This window comes from Enhydra lutris, unplaced genomic scaffold (assembly GCF_002288905.1).
Source record: "Enhydra lutris kenyoni isolate GAN:26980312 unplaced genomic scaffold, ASM228890v2 scaffoldscaffold17, whole genome shotgun sequence".
Classification (NCBI taxonomy): Eukaryota; Metazoa; Chordata; class Mammalia; order Carnivora; family Mustelidae; genus Enhydra; species Enhydra lutris.
In genome coordinates, this window is record NW_019154101.1 from 51462939 (window position 1) to 51482784 (window position 19846).

Here is a 19846-nt window from a genome sequence, read left to right on the forward strand (position 1 = left end):
CAGCCCCAAGCACCAGGGGGAGGGAGCAAAGGCGGGTTCTTAGCTCATCTTGTCATTGTTCTGGCATTTGCATTTCCTTAACTAAAAATGGGAGGAAAAACAAAACAGAACAAAACCAAAACAAATCACACATTGAGCCAGTAGCTCTCTGCAGGTCACCCACAAATACATCTGAATCCTGCATGAACTCCTTCCGTGTCGATTTCCTTCAACCACATACCTAGAATTTGAAAATTCTCTTGACACTTCTTTTCCCTCCCTTGAATAATTGATTCCATACATAAACCACACATTGGCTGTAGCTCTCTAGCCCCTCAGAGATACAGTTCAACCTGCATGGAGCCCAGTTAGGCAAGCCCGTGCTTCTACATGTAATATTGTTATATGTATTTTACACAGAGAGTTTGTAACTTTTTCCATCTGATAGGGAAAACGTGAAATGCTGTCTGTTCAGTATTTGTTCATTCATTCTTTCAGCAAACACTGAAGTGCACGTGAGCTGGCTTGAGCCCTGGATCTTTTTTGTCGTTCAGTCAGAGGCCACATTCTCCTGCCAGGACCAATATGCCCCACAACTATGGGGTTAGAGGGAGCAAAACCCACCCCAGAAATGGTCCACAACTCCAGAAATGGGTCATCTCAACCAAACCTAATTTGTAAGCGCCCCTTCTTAAGGTGGTTGTTGAGTCTCCCTGAATGACTGGCAGCTAAGCCCCATTGTGGACTCGGTTGGGCTCTCCCTGTAACCCTCCCACTGTGGAGTGTGCTGCAAGCCCCAGGCCTCAGTGGGATGAGCCACTGTGCAGGTGACTCGCTAAATACCTATGCCGCGGATTTCTGACAAATGGCTTTTCGACACTGCAATTGATTTCTGCGGATTAGAACAAATCATTTTCCTCCATATCTTAAATCAATTATTTCCTTCCTTTTTCTGGTATATTCATGCTTAAGCTTCTTGTCTTCACTTGGAACATCTGAGTGCCTCAACCCTTGTGTTTTCATTGCCTCATCTGTTGATACAGTTGATGTCATCTGCTTGTGAGCCTCTCCTGACCAGTGTCGAGGAGGGGAGGATCACACTCTGAACCCCTATGGTCTTTATCGGGCAGTGTGTGCCCGCGTCGTGTGTGCCCGCGTCTTTGGTGGGCTGTCTCACACGTCCCTCCCTGTGGTCCCCATGTGGTTTACGTATGCATGCATGGATGAATGTGCCCATGTCTTGCCCTGCCCCCGTTTGCCCTGACAGCTTCCTGAGGACAAGGACTGAGCCCTTGTTACTTGGCACTCTAGAACCCTGTAGGAAACTATCAAGTGATATCCATCCCTTCCAGGTATTTCCGTTATGGGCACAATGACAGAGTGGTTAAGGCCCTGGATGCTTAGGCCTCCCTACCCTTGTTCAGACCTCTGCTCTGGCCCTTGCTAATTGCTGGAGCCCTGTGCCTCAGTTTCCCATCTCTCAAAAGGACAAATAGTAGCACCTACCTAATAGAATTGTGAAGATTAAATGAGTCAATATGTGAACAGGGCCTGGCCATGTAGCATGAGAGTCTTATCAACCCCTCTTTTTGTCATATTTTTTGTATTTAAAAAAACTCCTTCTTGAAATCCCCTTATGTCAATTTCCCTGGTAATTTTTAGAGTCTTCCGTGAACAAAGCTGAGGCTCTGAAATGTTCCCTTTCTAATTCAGATATAGATGTCCTTGGATAGACCAAATAGTTGGTCTCCTTAGCAGTTTTCCAATGAGAAGACACTCTAAAAAATTCCGTTTTCTCCCTAACTGACATCATGACATCTAAATAATGTTCTCAACACACAAAACAGTTCAACGAACTTTTTCTAAAAATCGGTCTCACTCACAAAGGCCAGTATGACATTAGTGAAATGGAAAGAAGAGGAGCAGACCGATTGTTAGAGAGGGACTGGTAGGATCGGTGAGGCAGTTGGCTAACCTTTTCACCTGCTTCCGAACAGCTTGGTTTCTTTCATTTCACAAGATATTGCTCAACTGTTTACCAAGGTTTTTTTTTTTAATCCTGCCACCTTTGGAAAGTTTTAATGTCCCGCATACCAAATCAGAGTCTAGTGGAGCCTATCTGTAAGGAGCCGGTTGGAGTGGCGGTTTTATCGTTCAGTAAACAGTTGCTGGGCCCTGGTGCTGGGTGTCGGTTGGTGTCAGCAAGGACCCAGCGGGAGTCGCTGCCCCTCCTGCCTCTGGGAGACAGACATGTGAGCCAACTGCCGCAGCAAGGCCAAGTGATGTCAGAGACGTGCGTTTCCGGTGGGGCTGATACCCGGCGTCTACAGTGGAGGTCATGCAGGGAGCTTTACAGGGAGGTCCCGTGGGACTGCGTCCAAAACTCTTCACCACATGGGCCTTTAGGTGTCCCTGGAACTGAGGGACCCTGAAGTTTGGCAGGAGAAGTGAACCAGCTCAGGGAGGTCACAGAGGGGCTTCTGTGGTGTCTGGGGAGCCAGGACTGTGATTTCAGTGGGAAGCAGGAGGCCTCGGAGGAACTCAGTGCAGGAGCTAGAAGCAGTCGAGGGCATAGTTTTGGAAGTGCATTCTGGTGGCCTGTGGGGAGTGGGCAGGAGGTTTGTGAGCCTGGGGACCAGGAGACCGACTGGAGGACTCCAGAAAGGTCTGGGCGAGAAGTGAGGAAGCAGTGGGAGGAAGCAGAGGGGCCAATGGCAGTGTGGTGGAGAAGGCAGGGGATGGTGAAGGAGCAAGCAGCAAGTCCATGGCTGCTTGGCCGTGAAGGGGGTCCGGGGGGCCAAGGGAGGGCTGCCCAGGTTGTTTGCTGCTTCTCCAGGTGTTTCTTGGGAGTTGTAGAAGCTCTTTTCCAACACCTGGGACCGCATGCATCCTCACAGGTGTCTCATTCACAAGCTTACTAGGGGTAAGTGTCCTTGTCTGCTGGCCATTGGTCTGGGCGGGGGCCTCCCCAATGGTCAGCAGATAGGGAGGACTGGGGAGCCAAAGGGAGGGACCCCAAACCACCCCCAGGCAATAAGAGACTGGAGGGGTCCGGGCATCTGCCCCAGGGGCCCCATCCTGGCAGACACATTGTCAGTGTCTGACTTCAAGCTGGGCAGGCCTGGGATGGAGAGGGAGAGTGGTCATTCCAAATCTTGGGGAAAAAAATCTAAATTTTCTGGAAACATTTGGATAAACATTCTGCTTCAGGTAGAGTCTGCCCCAGGATGCTGTACCAGGAGGTCACCAGAGCTGGGCCACTGTGGCCTCTCCACAGCTTTATTTATTTTGGGACAGGAAGCCCAGTCGAGCAGGCGGGCTCTGTGTGAGGCGACGCCAGATAGGTTCTCAGCCCGTGAGGCTTCTCAGGTCTCAAGGATTTGCAGCTTCCTTGCCTTTTATGGCCAAGTTTCCTGCTCACATTATTACTGTGGCTGCTGTGAACATTCGTGAGAGGCTTTCAAAACAGAGCCCTGTACCAGTTTGGTGCTAGAGGTCGGCACGCCTGTATCTTGTAACATCTTTTTCTATTGTGGCATGCAGAGACACAAAGAGGCTAGGACAGAGTTCTAGGCGACGTGGTGGCAACCAGCCCAGGGCGAAAGGCCTTGGGAATTAATTCTCTGGCTCTTTCCTCCCCACCCATCAGGTGTTTATTTACTTGCTCATATACTCAGCAAATATTTACCAAATGTTGTTCCTGTGTCAGAGATATTTTAAATGAATGATGGGAGTTGGTTAATACATATTATTTAATAGTATGTATTGTCTACTGCTTTGTTCACTCAACTGTAACTGGAGAGATCAGAAAGGGAAGATTTCTTCATAAAAGCAAAACATTACGGGATAATGAAAGACCTTTACAGAAGGCTGTCAGATGGCCACTGACTTTTGGGTCCCGTCTGCAGACCATGCCACGATCCCAGCTTCAGGGCTCAGGCGGACCCACTCCGACATCGGAAGGCTTCTTCTCTCCCACTCTCAGCCTGAGGCATGTTCTTATTCTTTCTTCTGCTTGTCCACTTGTTCAGGACCAGTGCCTCAAGACCAACGGACACATTTGTTTACAGGTGGAAGGAGAAAATGAATCAATAGCAGCTCCTCCTAGGAAGAGCCTTGGGAACGAAAAGACGTGAGGGTTGGCCCACAGGCCCAGAGGACAGTGTGGTCAGTCAGCAGCCCGCCGGTGTGGCTGCTGAATTTAGTAGCAGATTCCATCCACACTAGACGTGCAACATGGTACGGAGAGACGAGTCAGAAAGGATGTTTCCCTCTTTTTTTGAAAGCGTGCCTCTAACATTTGTTAGTCACTGAAGGTATATTTTTATTGTTGTTTTAAACTCAATAAATTGGGGCACCTGGGTGGCTCAGTGCATTAAGTCTCTGCCTTTGGCTCAGGTCATGGTCTCAGGGTTCTGGGATCGAGCCCCGCATCAGGCTCTCTGCTCAGCGGGGAGCCTGCTTCCTCCTCTTTCTCTGACTGCCTTTCTGCCTACTTGTGATCTCTCTCTCTGTGTCAAATAAATAAATAAAATCTTTAAAAAAAAAAAAACTCAATAAATAGATGCCGCACATAATTATTACCTTAGGGCAAGCATGAAAAATTAATTTCCTTGTGTAGACACAAGCTTTCCCTCACTCCTCACTTCAGGGTGTTGTTAATAATCCAACAAGAAATTTGGAGCCAGAAGTCTTGGAATATCTTCATTCTTCCATGGCAGCTTCACATGACCTGGGAAACCTCTGGGCTTTATCTTTAGTCAACAGAGCATTTCTCCAAAGCAACTGCTAGAGTTTGACAAATTATCCACATCAAATATAAATATTAACAGACACTTGCAGAAAGGTGTTAAACAAATCAGACTCTGTTCCTCAGAGTTGATTTAACAAACATTTATTTAATAAGAACCACCAAAGAATCAGATCTCCTTCTGTCCTTACATTTGTGTTTTAAAGGGCAGCAACGATTCAGCAATTTAGGTGGTTGAACATGCTGGGCTGGGCTAGATGAAAAGTGAGGAAAGTTTTTTTCATGGAAGAGCAGCAGTTTTTTTCTTTTCTTTTTGTCTTTTTAAATAGTGCTTGAGGTATCTGCACTAAGAAAGCAGTGCAGGTGAGGCGCCATGGCTAGACCAGAAGCTCACATTAAATTGCTGTGATTTCTGAGGTTGGAGATACTGAAGAAGGTCATTTTGCTACACTCGGTTGCCTTAAATTACAGAACAGTGCATTTTGTGAAATTTAGTGTTTATAGTGAATATGCAAAGATTGTCATAAGTCTGGAACCAGTGACTGAATAGGGTTAGTAAGTGAATGAGCCCAATATGAGAAATGAAACGTTTGGAAAGCTAAAATAAAAGGAGGGAGAGAGCATAAGAATATGATTTAGGTCAGAATAAAAACACTCTTGCCTGATGTGAGGATTATAGCATTAATGGCAAGTAACAGGTTAAGTCAGATCTGGATTGGTTATTACAGTCATGAGGGAAGCTTTGGGCAGAACAGCAAAAAATGGACAAGCACACATAAGGAAAGGTACGGGAATTTTCAGAGAGCACCAAAAAAGGCAGAATGATACTATAGTATGAATTTGCATAAATTTTCTTATGTCTGTGCTACAAATGCTCCGTGAGATGTAAAGGAACGTGGAAAGATGGTCTGTCTTTCATTGCTCTGAGTGCTCTTGGACAGACTCTTCCTGAGGTATTGTCATGTTAATAAAAATAATAAAAATGAATAAGAATCCATGTATATCAGACACCTGAAACTAATATAACACTGTATGTTAACTGACTGGAGTTAGAGTAAAAACTTTAAAAAATTTTATTTAATGCATTTCTTTTTTTTTTTTAAGATTTTATTTATTTATTTATTTGACAGAGAGAGACACAGTGAGAGAGGGAACACAAACAGGGGGAGTGGGTGAGGGAGAAGCAGGCTCCCTCTGAGCAGAGAGCCCAATGCAGGGCTCGATCCCAGGACTCTGGGATCATGACCTGAGCCGAAGGCAGACGCTTAACAACTGAGCCACCCAGGCACCCCTGTTTAATGCATTTCTCGAGCACCTGCTGCATGCCAGCAGGGAACATGGTCTACACAAGTGAGTGTTGCGCTCCTTCTTCCAAAGAGCTCATGAATAATGAAGTTGTGATAAATGCAGTGGAGGAAAAGCAAGTCAGAAAGAGTCAAGGTGGGGAAATGAACATGAGTTTATAAAGAAAATAAGAATTTAAAAAGGCGTTTTTCGGCAAAGGAATTTTTGTAGGAAAGGTTGGCTGTGTCTAGAAGAAAGAAATTTGTCAGAGACTCTTCTGCTCATTCAGGGGTGCACCGTTGTTCTGCTCCAGTGGCTTGCTGGGCTCCAGAGGGACTGGGTGGGGGGTGCGGGGCTGCAGAGGGGACCATCAGAGCAGAGGAAGTATGTCTAACTCAGGGAACTCAATGAAGGGTTCTTGGGAAGTATCTCTTCTGGAAAGATCATCAGACTTCAGGAACTAAAGCCATTGATTGAATAGAAAGTAAAGTCATGGTATAAAAAAGGAATAATCATATTCTATTCTATTCTATTCTACTCAATTTTATTCATCTGTATTTCAGTCAACCAATCATCATTAACCTGTTACATACAAAGGCACAAAGATGAGGGAGAGCATGAAAACTGCGGGTACTTGGGGTTTTATTCTGAGTGCTCCCTATCTATTAGGCCTTATGCAAAGCTCTTCATATCCAAGCATAGAGGTTAAGAAGGTTGGAGTCAAACAGAAAGTGGTTCTGATCCCCCCTTTACCGCTTACTAATTGCGTGACCTTGAACAATTCATTCAATGTCTCTAGATCTGTTCTCATCTCTAAAATGATAACAGTAATAATGCCAATCTCACAGCACAAAACCAGGTTTTCTTTTTTTTTTAATTAATATATAATGTATTATTTGCCCCAGGGGTACAAGTCTGTACACAATTCATGACACTCACCATAGTACATACCCTCCCGAATGTCCATCACCCAGCCACCCCATCCCTCTCACCCCCCTCCCCTCTAGCAACACTCGGTTTGTTTCCCGAGATTAAGTCTCTTATGGTTTGTCTCCCTCTCTAAAACCAGGTTTTCTTAACAAAACCACTTTGCATGATGCTGGCATGTGGGAAGTGCTTAGTAAATGCTCTTTCATTTTTATTACAACCTTTGTTTTATTCACTGCCCTTCCCGAGGAAGCTGTGGTTTATAAGTGTAGTCCGGTCGAGCTCATGATTGGTGGAGACAGCCCTGCCTGGTTGTCTCATACTTTAGCAGACTAAAGTCAGGCTTTAGTCAGAAATAAGGCTGGAGAGGAAGGCAAGACCAGATCTCTAAGAGCCTTATGGCTCAGGAAGCTCAGGATGTTGAATTTTTTTTTTAATTTTATTTATTTATTTGACAGACAGAGATCACAAGTAGGCACAAAGGCAGGCAGAGAGAGAGGAAGGGAAGCAGGTTCCCCGCTGAGCAGAGAGCCCGATGCGGGGCTTGACCCCAGGACCCTGAGATCATGACCTGAGCCGAAGGCAGAGGCTTTAACCCACTGAGCCACCCATTCAACAGGCGCCCCAGGATGTTGAATTTTATCCCACGAGCAGTGGAGAGTTGCTGTAGGACCTTACAGTAGAGATTGGTAAGATAAACTTTCCACTTTAGAAAGATTTTTGTGGCAGCACTATGTTGAATGTTTAGAGAAGCGAATGGTGCTAGCTGAATGCCAGTGAGGAGGCTGTGGCAGCGGTCCAGGAGGGAACGGGAGAGGAATGCACGCGGGGGGTGGATGGAACAACACATTTAGGCAAAGGTGGAATGCTGGTGGGGGATGAGGGAGAGCTAGCGAGTAGGCATTCAGCTGCTCTGGAGTATCTGGCTTCCTTGACTGGGTATATGGTGGCACCTTGGGCCAAAATGGCAGATCCCGGAGGAAGGGGCTTTTGAGCATGGTAAATGTGGTTGCTTGTGGAATCCTTGTAGGGAAGCGTCCACATGACCATTGGTCAGGAGGAAAGTCAGGACTGCAGATGTTCACTTCCGAGTGGGAGATGTGGATGTGAAGGGGGTCATTCAGCCGATATGTGCTCAGTTGTGAGCACCCAGAGCAGGGCTCCTCTCCCCACTGAGACAGGAAAAGAGAACCCCCATCAGCACTTCCAGGGTGTTAGCTCAAGCCAGGGGAAGGGATGCCAAACAAGTCACAAGGAAATTAAATAGGTAACTCCAGGGGTTGCAGAGTGCCAGCAGCATAATGCTGTGAAAAACGGCAAGGTGGCTGACCCATTGGATAATCGTCCCTGAAGAATGAGAGAAATATGCACTTTTTAAGACTCCACGGTTCTGCAAGGTAGTTCATTCTGATCTCATAAGGGAGACCGATTTCGCCACAGGAAGAAAGCATGATGTTCTAAAGAGAAGATAGAAAGACAATTACCCAAGACCAGGAGACCCTTTAAGACTTAGGTGGGCCTTTAAGAGAGAAGTCATTAGTTCAGAGGAAGAAGTAAAAATGAGGGGACACTCAGAGGGTGGGGGAAGAGGCGAATTCACACATTCTGTGTTTCATCAGGGAGACAAGTATGAAGGTGAAGACATCGTGTTGCTTTGTGTGTATAAAGATACGCATGAGGACATGAGACGCACTATTCTTTGGGGCACAGATGCCTGCGGGGTGCCTGCGTGGTGGGGGAGGGGCCGTAGCCCTCAGCAGGGTGGAGGCAGCGGGACCCGGGGGCTCAGGGAGCACACAGTCTGGCAAGGCCCCCACAAACAGGCTGCACGTGCAGGGTGTAGAACATGCTAGGAAGGGAGTGGGGCCCATGAGAGAATCCAGGAGGGCCCTAATCTCAGTTGATGGGTCCCCAGCCAGCACTTCCAGGTCTGCTCCCAGATGTGAAAACAGAATCAGGTGTTATTTTTAGTAAGTTTGAGACTCACTGGTTTCAGCACTAAGTTAGCGAACAGCCTGCCAAAGCAGGTTAGCAGGTGCCTGGGGGAGATAAGCTGTTGCTAGGAGGCCAAGAGAGAAAGGGATGGAGGTTTTTCAGGGGAGGTCGCCGGAATGCTGTGTTTTTTGAGTATTACTCTGGGGGAATCTGCCAGATGTCAAAGCAGTGTTTTGGACCCAGTAGCCACTCCTGGAGCAGGGTGGACTGGGAGAGAGCAAAGGAAGTGGGAAGCAAGGGCACCTTTAAATCATGCCAACCCCCCACCAAGCCCTGTGCTCAGAGTGGGCCCACAACACTGTACCATCCTGATCTTCCTAGGATGTGGAATTGCTGGGAATGAAACCCAGGGCGGCCCAGAGCTGCCTGAAGAAGGAGACCCGTGCCACCCTATATAATGTGGAGAAAGCCATCTCCTGTTGGCCTTTGGGGATCTTCATTTTCTACAAAGAATTAGAGGACCACAGAGTCTTGGGAAGAAAGAGTTGTGGGAACATAAGGGAGGAATGACCAAGGAGAGGCAGGGACAAGACGAGGAGAGGCTCTGGTCTAGTGACAATACATTTGCAGTCGCCTTTTGCTAAACTCCTATTGATGTTAATGGTTCTCCCAGCAGATGGGCCGTCGGAAGGGTTGGGTGGGCAGATTGAAATGTGGGTTTATGAGAGAAAACAGAATGTGGAAAGGCTGGGCAGAGCTTAGGAAATGAGATTCTCAAACTTTCCCCAGACCTGGGGATGGCAGGACGGTGGATGTGTAACCAGCTTTCTAGGCGACCCCTCCAGGCATCGACGCCACCTTCGGTAGGTGGTGCGGGACCTGGGAAGCAATTCCCAAATGCTCCTGATGCTCTGTGTGTCTACGGGCCCAACCGCAGGGGCCCTGAGTAAAATCTCTGGGCATGAGGATGACAGAGGTCATGTGGTCAGCTCCTAGAACCCCATCAAGTTTGGGAGCCACTGAGCTGATGCCCTATTCTTTACAGTATGTTTTTGTTAAAAATTCCAGTGTACCTAATTCTTGTTCTCTTTTCCCTTTCTACTAGGCACTGGGAAATCATGAATTTGATAATGGCGTAGAAGGACTGATTGATCCACTCCTCAAAGAAGCCAAATTTCCAATTCTGAGTGCAAATATTAAAGCAAAGGGGCCGCTAGCATCTCAAATATCAGGACTATATTCGCCATATAAAATTCTTCCTGTTGGTGATGAAGTCGTGGGGATTGTTGGATATACTTCAAAAGAAACCCCTGTTCTCTCCAATCCAGGTATTTTCTAATTTTATAGCACTCACTGGTTGCAACTAGATGTATTAAATCAGAGCTTGGAATGATTTTTATGGGCCATGGGTAAAGGCAGGAATAACATGGGCTGTTGGGTGAGCAGTGTCCTTAGGACAACATTGATGAAAGCAGTCTGGTGGCCTCCACGTTATTCTAAATCACTTCTTAAAGACATTGCTCTTTCGTTCAGCGAACATTGCTGACAGTATCTTTGTTTAATGCAGTGCATTCAAAATTGTGCAAGAAAGCTGTTCACACCCAGTGTTAACATTACACAGTCATTTGCTGGAGAATGAAACATAACTCATGGCCCTTTTTCCTGTGGGATCAGAGAGCCCAGAGCTAGGGTTTTATCTCAACTTACCTTGTATTTCCTTTTCTAGTATGATCATTATATGTTAGCTGTCCTTTGTCCCTTTTCATGATTTATCTCTTCTTTCTAATGACTTTGTTATATCTGGCTTTCTGAGGAATACATATCCTTGAAAGACCCTATGGTGTGTGTGTGTGTGTGTATATATATATATATATATGTATATATGTATATATATGTATATATATCCAGAAATCAGCCCCCCTTTGCTAGGACTCTGAGAGCAGCCCGGATTAGCCCTTAAAGACTGGGCTTACATATCTGAAGGGGTGATGCCCTCCCCTCAGCTCCCAGGAGAGGAAGGCTGGATGGTGTAGGGACAGATGCCGGTGCTGGGGAGGGGCGGAGCAGTGTTTCTGGGGACACTTGCTTCTACCAAGACCACAGGCCCAGCACATGCATTCTTCCTACAGCTCTCTGGGCCCCAATCCAGCCCCGTCCCTCCAGTCCTGGTGGCCCGGGTGCCACAGGCATGATAGCACAGTTCATTTATCTTAGCTAGAAATTCCTGCAACCCTTCAAGATATCCTGCAGTAGATCCCATCCTTTCTTGTCTGTGTGATGACTGATCCGCCAGAGGCTCCCAGCGTGTTAGGAGGATATATTTCTTTGTCCTCCGAGGCATTTCCCTGAATGTTTTCCTTCTTGTTGCCAGTCAGACGAAAGCAGAGGATGGATGGTAGCATTGTCTGACGCCTCAATATCCATTCATTCATTCCTTCTTCCCTCTGAGTACCTATGTGTAGGCAACTGTTCTAGGCACCAGAGATGCTGCCCCCCCAGAAAAAATAAATAAGTAAAAAAACCCTGCCTGCTGCAGTTCACAGGTTTAGTGGGCAAATAAATGAGTAGAATATTTGGGGCATCAGAAGGTGGTAAGTGCTAGGCAGTAGGGGGAACAGCAAGTGGGGCAGGGGACGAGCGCACCTTGTCAACTTAAAGGGAGGCTCAGGGAGAAGATAACATGTATCTTCTCACGGAGAAGGTAACAGGGCTCTGTGGGGTAAGCAGTGAGCTCCGGACTTCCTGGAGTCGTCAGCAAGAAGTGGGTCATTCTTAATGTTTTCACGGCAGACAGTGTCGCCAGTGAGCTGGGGACAGCATGGCCAGCCCAGCATGGCACTGGGCCAGGGGTCCGCCAGTCACGTCCAGCAGCCTTGTCCCCGGGGTTTGGTTTTCTGCTACCACTACAAGTGGGAGTAAGCAGGGAAGAAGATGCACGCTCCCCATGCCAGCAGTGTCTGGCTGAGACCTTCTCTAACGCAGAGCTCAAGGGCATGCTCATGTCGGCCTAACCTGATGAACAAGGCACAGTGTCAACGGGTGTGTTGGCATTGACGCTCAGGGACTCGTTGCCAACAGAGTTTAAGTTGGAAGACTGATTATCCTGAACTGGCAAACAAAGCCTTCGATGGACTCATCTGGATTTCCACCCCCCTTGGTTTTATTGTGATACAACCACACTAAGTGTAAGGTGTACGAGTAACATAATGACTTGACTTACATATCATACTACGCATTCATGTGCTCAGGCACATTCTGCCTTGGCATAATGAAAGTCAGAATAGAAGAACACCTTTTTAGCAAAAAGAATCTTTGTATTTTAATTTACAATGCAGAGTCAAGTAACATAAGTTAGAAGAGATCACTTTAACAAAAACACCAAAACTAAGACTTAAATATGAGTGTTTTCTTACAAAGCACTTTCCTTGGGGATCTGTGTAATTTTTAAAGTAGCCTCCTGTCAGCGAAAGCTGGAATTAATCTTCCAGAGTTGTTATTAGGGCCTGTGACACAATTCTTAGGAGTATTTTCAATAATGAAAAACCTTTGTCTTTTGTGAATGAATTTGCTTGCTGGATATAAATGCCGTTCTGAGCCACACCCAGCGAACTGGATCAAGTCAAGATGTATACAAGCCACATCTTGGTCAGAAAATCTTATGACTAAGAGACGTCTGGTATTAAACACACATTTTTAAAGAATAGATAGGTTTCCAGGTCTGAAGCCTCCTCATAGCATGAGATTACATTAGAGCAGCATAGTATATCATTCACAACCTTAATTTAAGGCAATGTCAAGTGAACGTACTAAGGAAATTGATGTGAATTTTTATTGGCTATCTAGGGATTTTATATTTAATTTATAAATATGTTTTGGTTTTAGTAATGTAAGAGCTTTAGTAGAAAAAAGTATTTTTGCTCTATGTGTTAGTATGTGTAATAATATAATAAAAATTATTAATAAATGTCCATTTTGCTTATTTTGTTCCTTAGGAAGGAATTTAGTATTTGAAGATGAAATCGCTGCATTGCAGCCTGAAGTCGATAAGCTAAAAACTCTAAATGTGAACAAAATTATTGCACTGGGACACTCTGGTTTTGAAATGGATAAACTCATTGCTCAAAAAGTGAAGGGCGTGGACATCGTGGTAGGAGGACACTCCAACACATTTCTTTATACAGGTAATTGTTTCAAAAGGATTATACTGGCCAGGGTGTCTAGATAACTAACTTTTATCTCGTTGCGTTTGTAACTGTTATTATTTTTACTCCTATTTAATGCATAATATATATTACATATATTTTGTAAAATGTGATATATATGGAATATACATACATAGTAATGAGTAAATCTTATTCAGAGACATTTTTAATGTCTTTAATATTATTAATGTCTTTAATATTAATTTATTGGTTTCATGATTATGTCAATTCCATTTATTTATGTATATTATAAATACATGTGTAAAATACACTATAAAATAAGATTACTGAGCCCGAGGCAAAAGTTTATATCAAAAAGTAACATGTCGTATAAAAAAATTTTAAGTATAGGGGCACCTGGGTGGCTCAGTTGGTTAAGCCTCTGCCTTCGGCTCAGGTCATGATCACAGGGTCCTGGGATCGAGCCCCGCCTGTGGTGCCCTGCTCAGGGAGGGGCCTGCTTCCCCCTCTCTCTCACTTGTACTTCCAAATAAATAAATAAAATCTTAAAAAAAAATTTAGGAACAAAAATATAAATAAGGCCTCCACAGATCAAAGTGACTGACTTGATTTGTAGGTTCACAGGTAGCAGGAGCCAGAACTCTGGGCTCAAGTCCTAACTCTTCTTCATACTAGGACCACTAGGAATGCCCTGGAAGCCCTATGCCCCGATGCTCCTGAAATCATGCACGTTCCCCTCCCTTCCTCTCCTTCTCTTCCTCCCCTAGTGCTTTCCCTCCCTCCCCCTCTCCCTCCTTCTCTCTTTCTCCTTGATGTTAGGCAGTTTTAGCTAGAAATCCTCTTTTTTTCCCTTCTATGTTGAACCAATAATGTACCAAAACTTTTGAGTCTGTCTTGGTGAGTTTTTCCTACCATGCTGCCTCCTGTCCCCCCACCACTACTGCATGGAGCTTTGAAGGGACTTTTAAGGAAAAGAAGAGGAGAAGGAGGGCCTCTTGGTAACTGACTCTTATCAGCAGTGGGAAGGAAGGCTTTGGTGGGGAACACCCCTGTCTTTGAAGAGGTTGCTGCTTTGCCCACCTCTATATGGGTTACCTAAGGTGATCCTATTTTTGTAAAAGCAAAAATAAAAAATACCCTAAAGAGAAAAAAAAAAAATACCCAACAATGTTAAAAGAGGGGCACCTGGGTGGCTCAGTCAGCTGAGTAACTGCCTTCAGCTCAGGTCATGATCCTAAGGTCCTGGGATCGAGTCCCACATAGGACTCCCTGCTCCGTGTGGAGCCTGCTTCTCCCTCCCCTAACTCATGCTTACTCTCGCTCTCGCTCTCAAATAAATAAGTAAAATTTAAAAACTTTTTTTAAAATGTTAAAAGGTGTTATCACGAAGAAAAGCACAGAGGCAATTTTCACTTTCTTCTTAGCACTTTTGAGTATTTTCAAATAATGAACACATGTTGCTTTTGCAATCAGAAAGAGAGACACAAATTGTAAAAAGAAAAGAAACAAACAATATTAGGTCCAAAGTCTTCCTTCCTGATTCACGTCTGAGACCATGAGCAGGTCACTCACCCACCATGAGCAGGTTACTCACCCTCCCTGATCCCGTTAGCTTTGCTTCAGAATGGGATGAGAACACTCCAAGGGCCCCATGTTGTGAAGATGGCATGAGGTGGTATACGGATGTGTGGGAGAACACTTTATAAACTGTAGAGATCTGTGTCCTGGCGAGCAACGCTGTGGAGGCTTCCCCCAGGTGCAGACAGACCCATGAGACTGGGAGGCTGGTGAACTCCTTCACAGGGTGAGCCTGGCCTTCCCTTACTAAAGAAGGCCAGTGTTCCCATATTTGACTCTTTCCTCATGCTGCTCGTAAGTGTTTTGCCTCTTGGGAGACACAGGCTAGAGAATAATTTCACACTGGATGACGCCCATGAGAGGTTGTGAAATCCATGTAGGGGGTAAAAACTTTTAACCCACTAGACTCCAGCAGGTTAGGCCCTTAACATTCCTCACAGGAAATTTACACTGTCTTGTGGAAAAAGCTGTCTGTGCAGCAACGAGGACAGTGCCTGTGCCCTCCGGGCGTTAGGTACATGTGGCAGGACAGTGACAGGCACGGACAGTGACGGGAACTTCTTAGCAGGAGTGGTGTTCCAGTCAGATGTCTGAGAGCCGCCTAAGTAACTCTAGGGCAACTGGAGGTGCTGAGAGCGCCAGGTGGGGGCCACCCCAGGGGGCAAGTCATGGGGCGGCGTGGGGCAAGATGGAGGGAGACTAGGCTGTCGGGCTGGCCATGCCGTGCCTGGCGGTGGGCTCCTGTCTCTGACTGATTTCCCGCTCTGCAGAATGAGGATGGAAACAACCCCATGAGAAAAGGTCACGATGACTTCCCGTCTGGAATGGATGGCTGGAGGAGAGGCGACACAGGACAGGGCCTCATACCTGAGCTGTCCTTATTCCAGCTTTGTCCCAGCTGTGTGGCTGAGACCTGTGACAAACCCTTCCCTGGAGCCTTTAGCTTTTCTCTGAGGTGGTGTCGGAAACGGAAACCAGGGGCACACTGTGGGAGCAAGATGTCGGCCTCCAGGCCCTTCGTCCTGGGGCGCAGGGGCTTCAGGCTGTATTGACTTTGATTCAGAGTAGGAAAGGCATGGTAAATGAAGACCCAGCACGCGCACACACACACACACACACACACACACACACAGTCACAGTCACACACACAGTCACGTACAGTCATACACACATATAGTCACACACACAGAGCCTTTCAGTCACACACACAAACACACAAACACACACAGCCACGCACACACATTCACACACAGTCACACACACAAACACACAAGTCTCACACAGTCACACCACATATAGAGTCACACACAGTCTCTCACATGCAGACACACGCAGAGTCACACACACACACACTCACACATACACACATACACACACACACACACACACTGAACTTTCACAAAGAACCTAGAGTGACCCCTAGTTCTGTACTGTTTCATTTTTTTAAGGTGTCGGTTACCACCCATTAAATTAATTTCCTCATATTGTTGTTGCTGCCCCACATTTTGAAAAACTCAGCTCTGAATGAAGTGTGACCAAAATAGTACATAAACAATCAAAGGAATCCACTCTCTCCATTCAAATGCTAAAGTCATTCCCCTGTTCTTCCTGATTTGCCTCTACACCATCTTAAGTGCCACCCACCTCTTCTAGCACCCATTGGTCCCCTGCAGACTTGCTGTGTGACTGTCAATTAGTGTGCCCCGCTGGGCCCGAAAAGGTTCGGCTTCCATGCCTGGCTTCCCAGTAATGCTGCAGCCTGTGCTTTTGTCCCTGTCATATTGTTCCAGCCAGTGAGGTCCTGCAAAACACTATGTGCCTCTTGCTAAGTAGATGAGTTTAGTTAAGGTTGAATGACTGGATGAAAGGAAGATTTGGGGATAAAAATTAAGATTTGTTTATACATAAATCTTGAAGTAGATCATTACCACCTCTGAGAACACTGTCCCTAAAGTCTTAGGCATTTATCTCACATTTCATGGTTGCTCAGCAAGATTGCTGTTCTCATCAACTTGTTCTCATGAAAATAGTCAATTTTGATACTCATCATTTTGAAGGATGATGAACTTAACAATTAAAGGTAATTCTAGGACAAAGGAGGAGGTGAAGCATATTTGCTTGTTTAAATAAATTGTCACAGCCTTAAAAAAAATTCCTCTGAATTTTTTGGGGGATTAAGTTGAGGTTAAATATGATTCATTAGTAAGAGTGTAGTTGAGGGGCTGCCTGGGTGGCTCAGTGGGTTAAGCCGCTGCCTTCGGCTCAGATCATGATCTCAGGGTTCTGCGGTCAAGTCCCACATTGGGTTCTCTGCTCAGCAGGGAGGCTGCTTCCCTCTCTCTCTGCCTGCCTCTCTGTCTACTTGTGATCTCTCTCTGTCAAATAAATAAACAAAATCTTTAAAAAAAAAAAAAAAAAGAGTGTAGTTGAAATGATACATCCTGGGGGAAGCAGCTGGGTGACTCAGTTGTTAGTCATCTGCCTTTGGCTCAGGTCATGATCCCAGCGTCCTGGAATCGAGCCCCATGTCAGGCTCCCTGCTCTCTCTCCCTCTTCCACTCCTCTCCTTCTCCCTCCCCTACTCCTCCTGCTTGTGCTCTCTCTCTCTTGCTGTCAATACACAAAACTTTAAAAAGTAGTCATCACAGGCACCTGGGTGGTTCAGTCAGTTAAGCATCTGCCTTTGGCTCTGGTTATGATCCCAGGATCCTGGGATGGAGCCCAACATCGGGCTCCCTGCTCAGCAGGGAGTCTGCTTCTCTCTCTGCTTGCTGCTCTCCCTGCTTGTTCTCTTTTTCTCTCTCAAAAATAAATAAAATCCTTAAAAATAATAATACTTCCCTTGGAATTTTATGGCTTGCCATGCATAGAACCCAACACACAGATACACACACACACACATACCTAAAAGAAAATTTCACAAAACATCCAGATTACGCCTTATATTTTCTGTTATTTAATTTGTTTAATGCTGGTTACCATGTATTAAATTAACTTCGGTGTAGTGTAACTAGACCATTTAAAAAAAAAAACTCAACTTTTAATGAGGCATCACAGAAACAGTGCATGAACCGCTCCCCCAGCCCACCCCCCGCCCCACAAATGTTGAACATTGTTCCAGGTTCTTCTGAGTACAACCATTGTGCACATGGAGATAACCTAGTATTGTCTAACCATTCTCATGTTGGAATGAAGGGGAGAGGAGGTCCACCCAACAAGGCTTACAGAATCTTCAAGTTGCAAGGGATGAGGGCTAGTGCCCACATGTTTTCTCTAAAGGAACAAGATCCTAGAGTCATGAACTGGTCCATAGTGTTGCCTTTGGAGAATGTAGTAAAGTGCGAGCAGGTTGCCAGCTGAAGCATGTATGCCAGGGGACTCTATACCCCATGCAGCCCTCAAAGGCAGACTCAATGTGCTATTTGTTTGTCTCCTGCTGTTTGAATTGAATTTTGGATTGTGCCAGTCATTCTGGCTACCTGTGGCTTTGGGGGAATGGAGACATTAGTTTCTGTATCTGCAGAATAGCAGGGGTAGAACTGCCAAGTCTACGACCCCCTGCATTCTGACATACTGTTCCCCACAAGGTCATCCATGCAAAGAGCCTGATTGCTTAAAACTTTGGGGAAATACAAACTTTTTTTTGTACAACGCCTTATAACTTCCTTAGGTTGCTGCCATGAACTTCACAGTACCTCTAACTTCTCTGAGGCTCCCACCTTCAGGCTCTACCACCCAGGCCTCTCCTTCTCACTGTCATCTAGTGGTCTCTAAGCCACTCCCCAGCTTCCCCCAGCTTGTGGTCTTCCTCTCTGACCCAGCTCCTGCCTTCGTCCCGGCAGAATGTTCCATGTGGATGGCTGACCCCAAGCACAAGTTTGAGAGTCCCTTGATACTCTCAACGTGTGACTGTCAGCTCCACTCCATTTCAGCAGCTTCACATGTGAGGCTGAAAGTGGGTCATCATCTGGGATGGCTCTTTCTCCGGAGCCCCACAACCCCCCTTCCTTGTCACGGTCTCCTGGCTTTACCCTAGAGCCTCTCACCCCATACTCCTTTGAGAGCTGGCCATCAGCCTTACGGAAACCTCCATCTCCTGGGCTCCTCTCTCCATCCCAGACCAGCAGGCTTCACATCTCTCTCTTGTTGATTTGATCATGTCCACTAGGGATTTTTGGCCATGTCTGTAACTGACACCTGGAAGGCAGGTGCCCGGGACTGTTGTGACTCTTAACAGACGGAGCACCTTTCGAAGTAAGATCTCTTTATTTGACCATTTTTCATTGAACACTTTATTTTCATTGCTTCTAGACATAGACACACATTTGTGGAACATGAAATTCAAACCACTTTGTTTATTAGAGACCTTAAATGATTTTAAGGGCCACAGGATTTCATTCTCAAAACCAATGGGGTTCACCGTGTAATTATAAATATGACAGAGCAGAAAAAGCTAATGCTTGCTCTTCGTGCTGTAGCCAGCGGCCAGACGCCAGGTGAGGGGAGAGACCGGCCTTGCTTCATGGGAGTCAGTGAGATTAGGGTGAAAGGTTTTATTGTTGTTTGCAACCATTGTTCATCTCCATTAATTTTCATTCTTGAAGTTTAAATAATCTTGTGTTTTCAAACAAGAAAATGGGCTCATTTCTTACCACATCCACAGGACAGAGAAACCCTATCCAACAAAGAACCATTTCCTTTGGGAATCAGTGAGGACTGTGGTTTATTAAGTGGGCTGGGAGAACCAACCCGAGAGCAGACGTGTAGGCTTGTTTCAAAGATCACGTCCTTGGGGGCATAGGGCTTGTTCCAGTGGTCACTTACTCAGGACCTTTCCGTCAACTTCTAGCCATACCCGCCCAGCCTCAGCACCAGCCTCCTTCAGGGAGCAAAGCCAGAGCCCTCTGGTTAATGAGTTTTGCAGCCACATAACACTCATCGGTCTTAATCACATCTCATGAGACTATGTTCCAAGATGAAGTGGGACTGTCCAAACTCAGAACATAAAAAGAAAGAGCATACAACATGGTCAAGGTCATTTGGCAGTGTTGAGTTATAAGGAAAGCTAATGGCCAACAGTTGTGAAATCATAAACTCATTCCCATTGCAAAGTACAAGTCTCCTCCTGGGATTACAATTCATGTTGCCCTAACTTTGCCTCTTACTGATCTTCTGAGATCTCCTTTTTTCCACCCTCACCAGGAAGCAGCATGGGGTGTGGAAAGGACTG

At 45.9% G+C, this 19846-nt stretch overlaps 1 protein-coding gene across 2 annotated transcripts in view; it reads left to right on the top strand.

Annotated features, from left to right (window-relative positions):
• Positions 1-19846, top strand: part of LOC111147462 (5'-nucleotidase ecto) — a 46782-nt gene that overhangs the window by 9176 nt on the left and 17760 nt on the right. For both annotated transcript variants that reach the window (XM_022503491.1, XM_022503492.1), the window contains exons 2-3: positions 9981-10203; positions 12868-13056. In XM_022503491.1, the coding sequence (XP_022359199.1) occupies positions 9981-10203; positions 12868-13056 (412 nt within the window). The remainder of the gene's footprint in view (positions 1-9980; positions 10204-12867; positions 13057-19846) is intronic.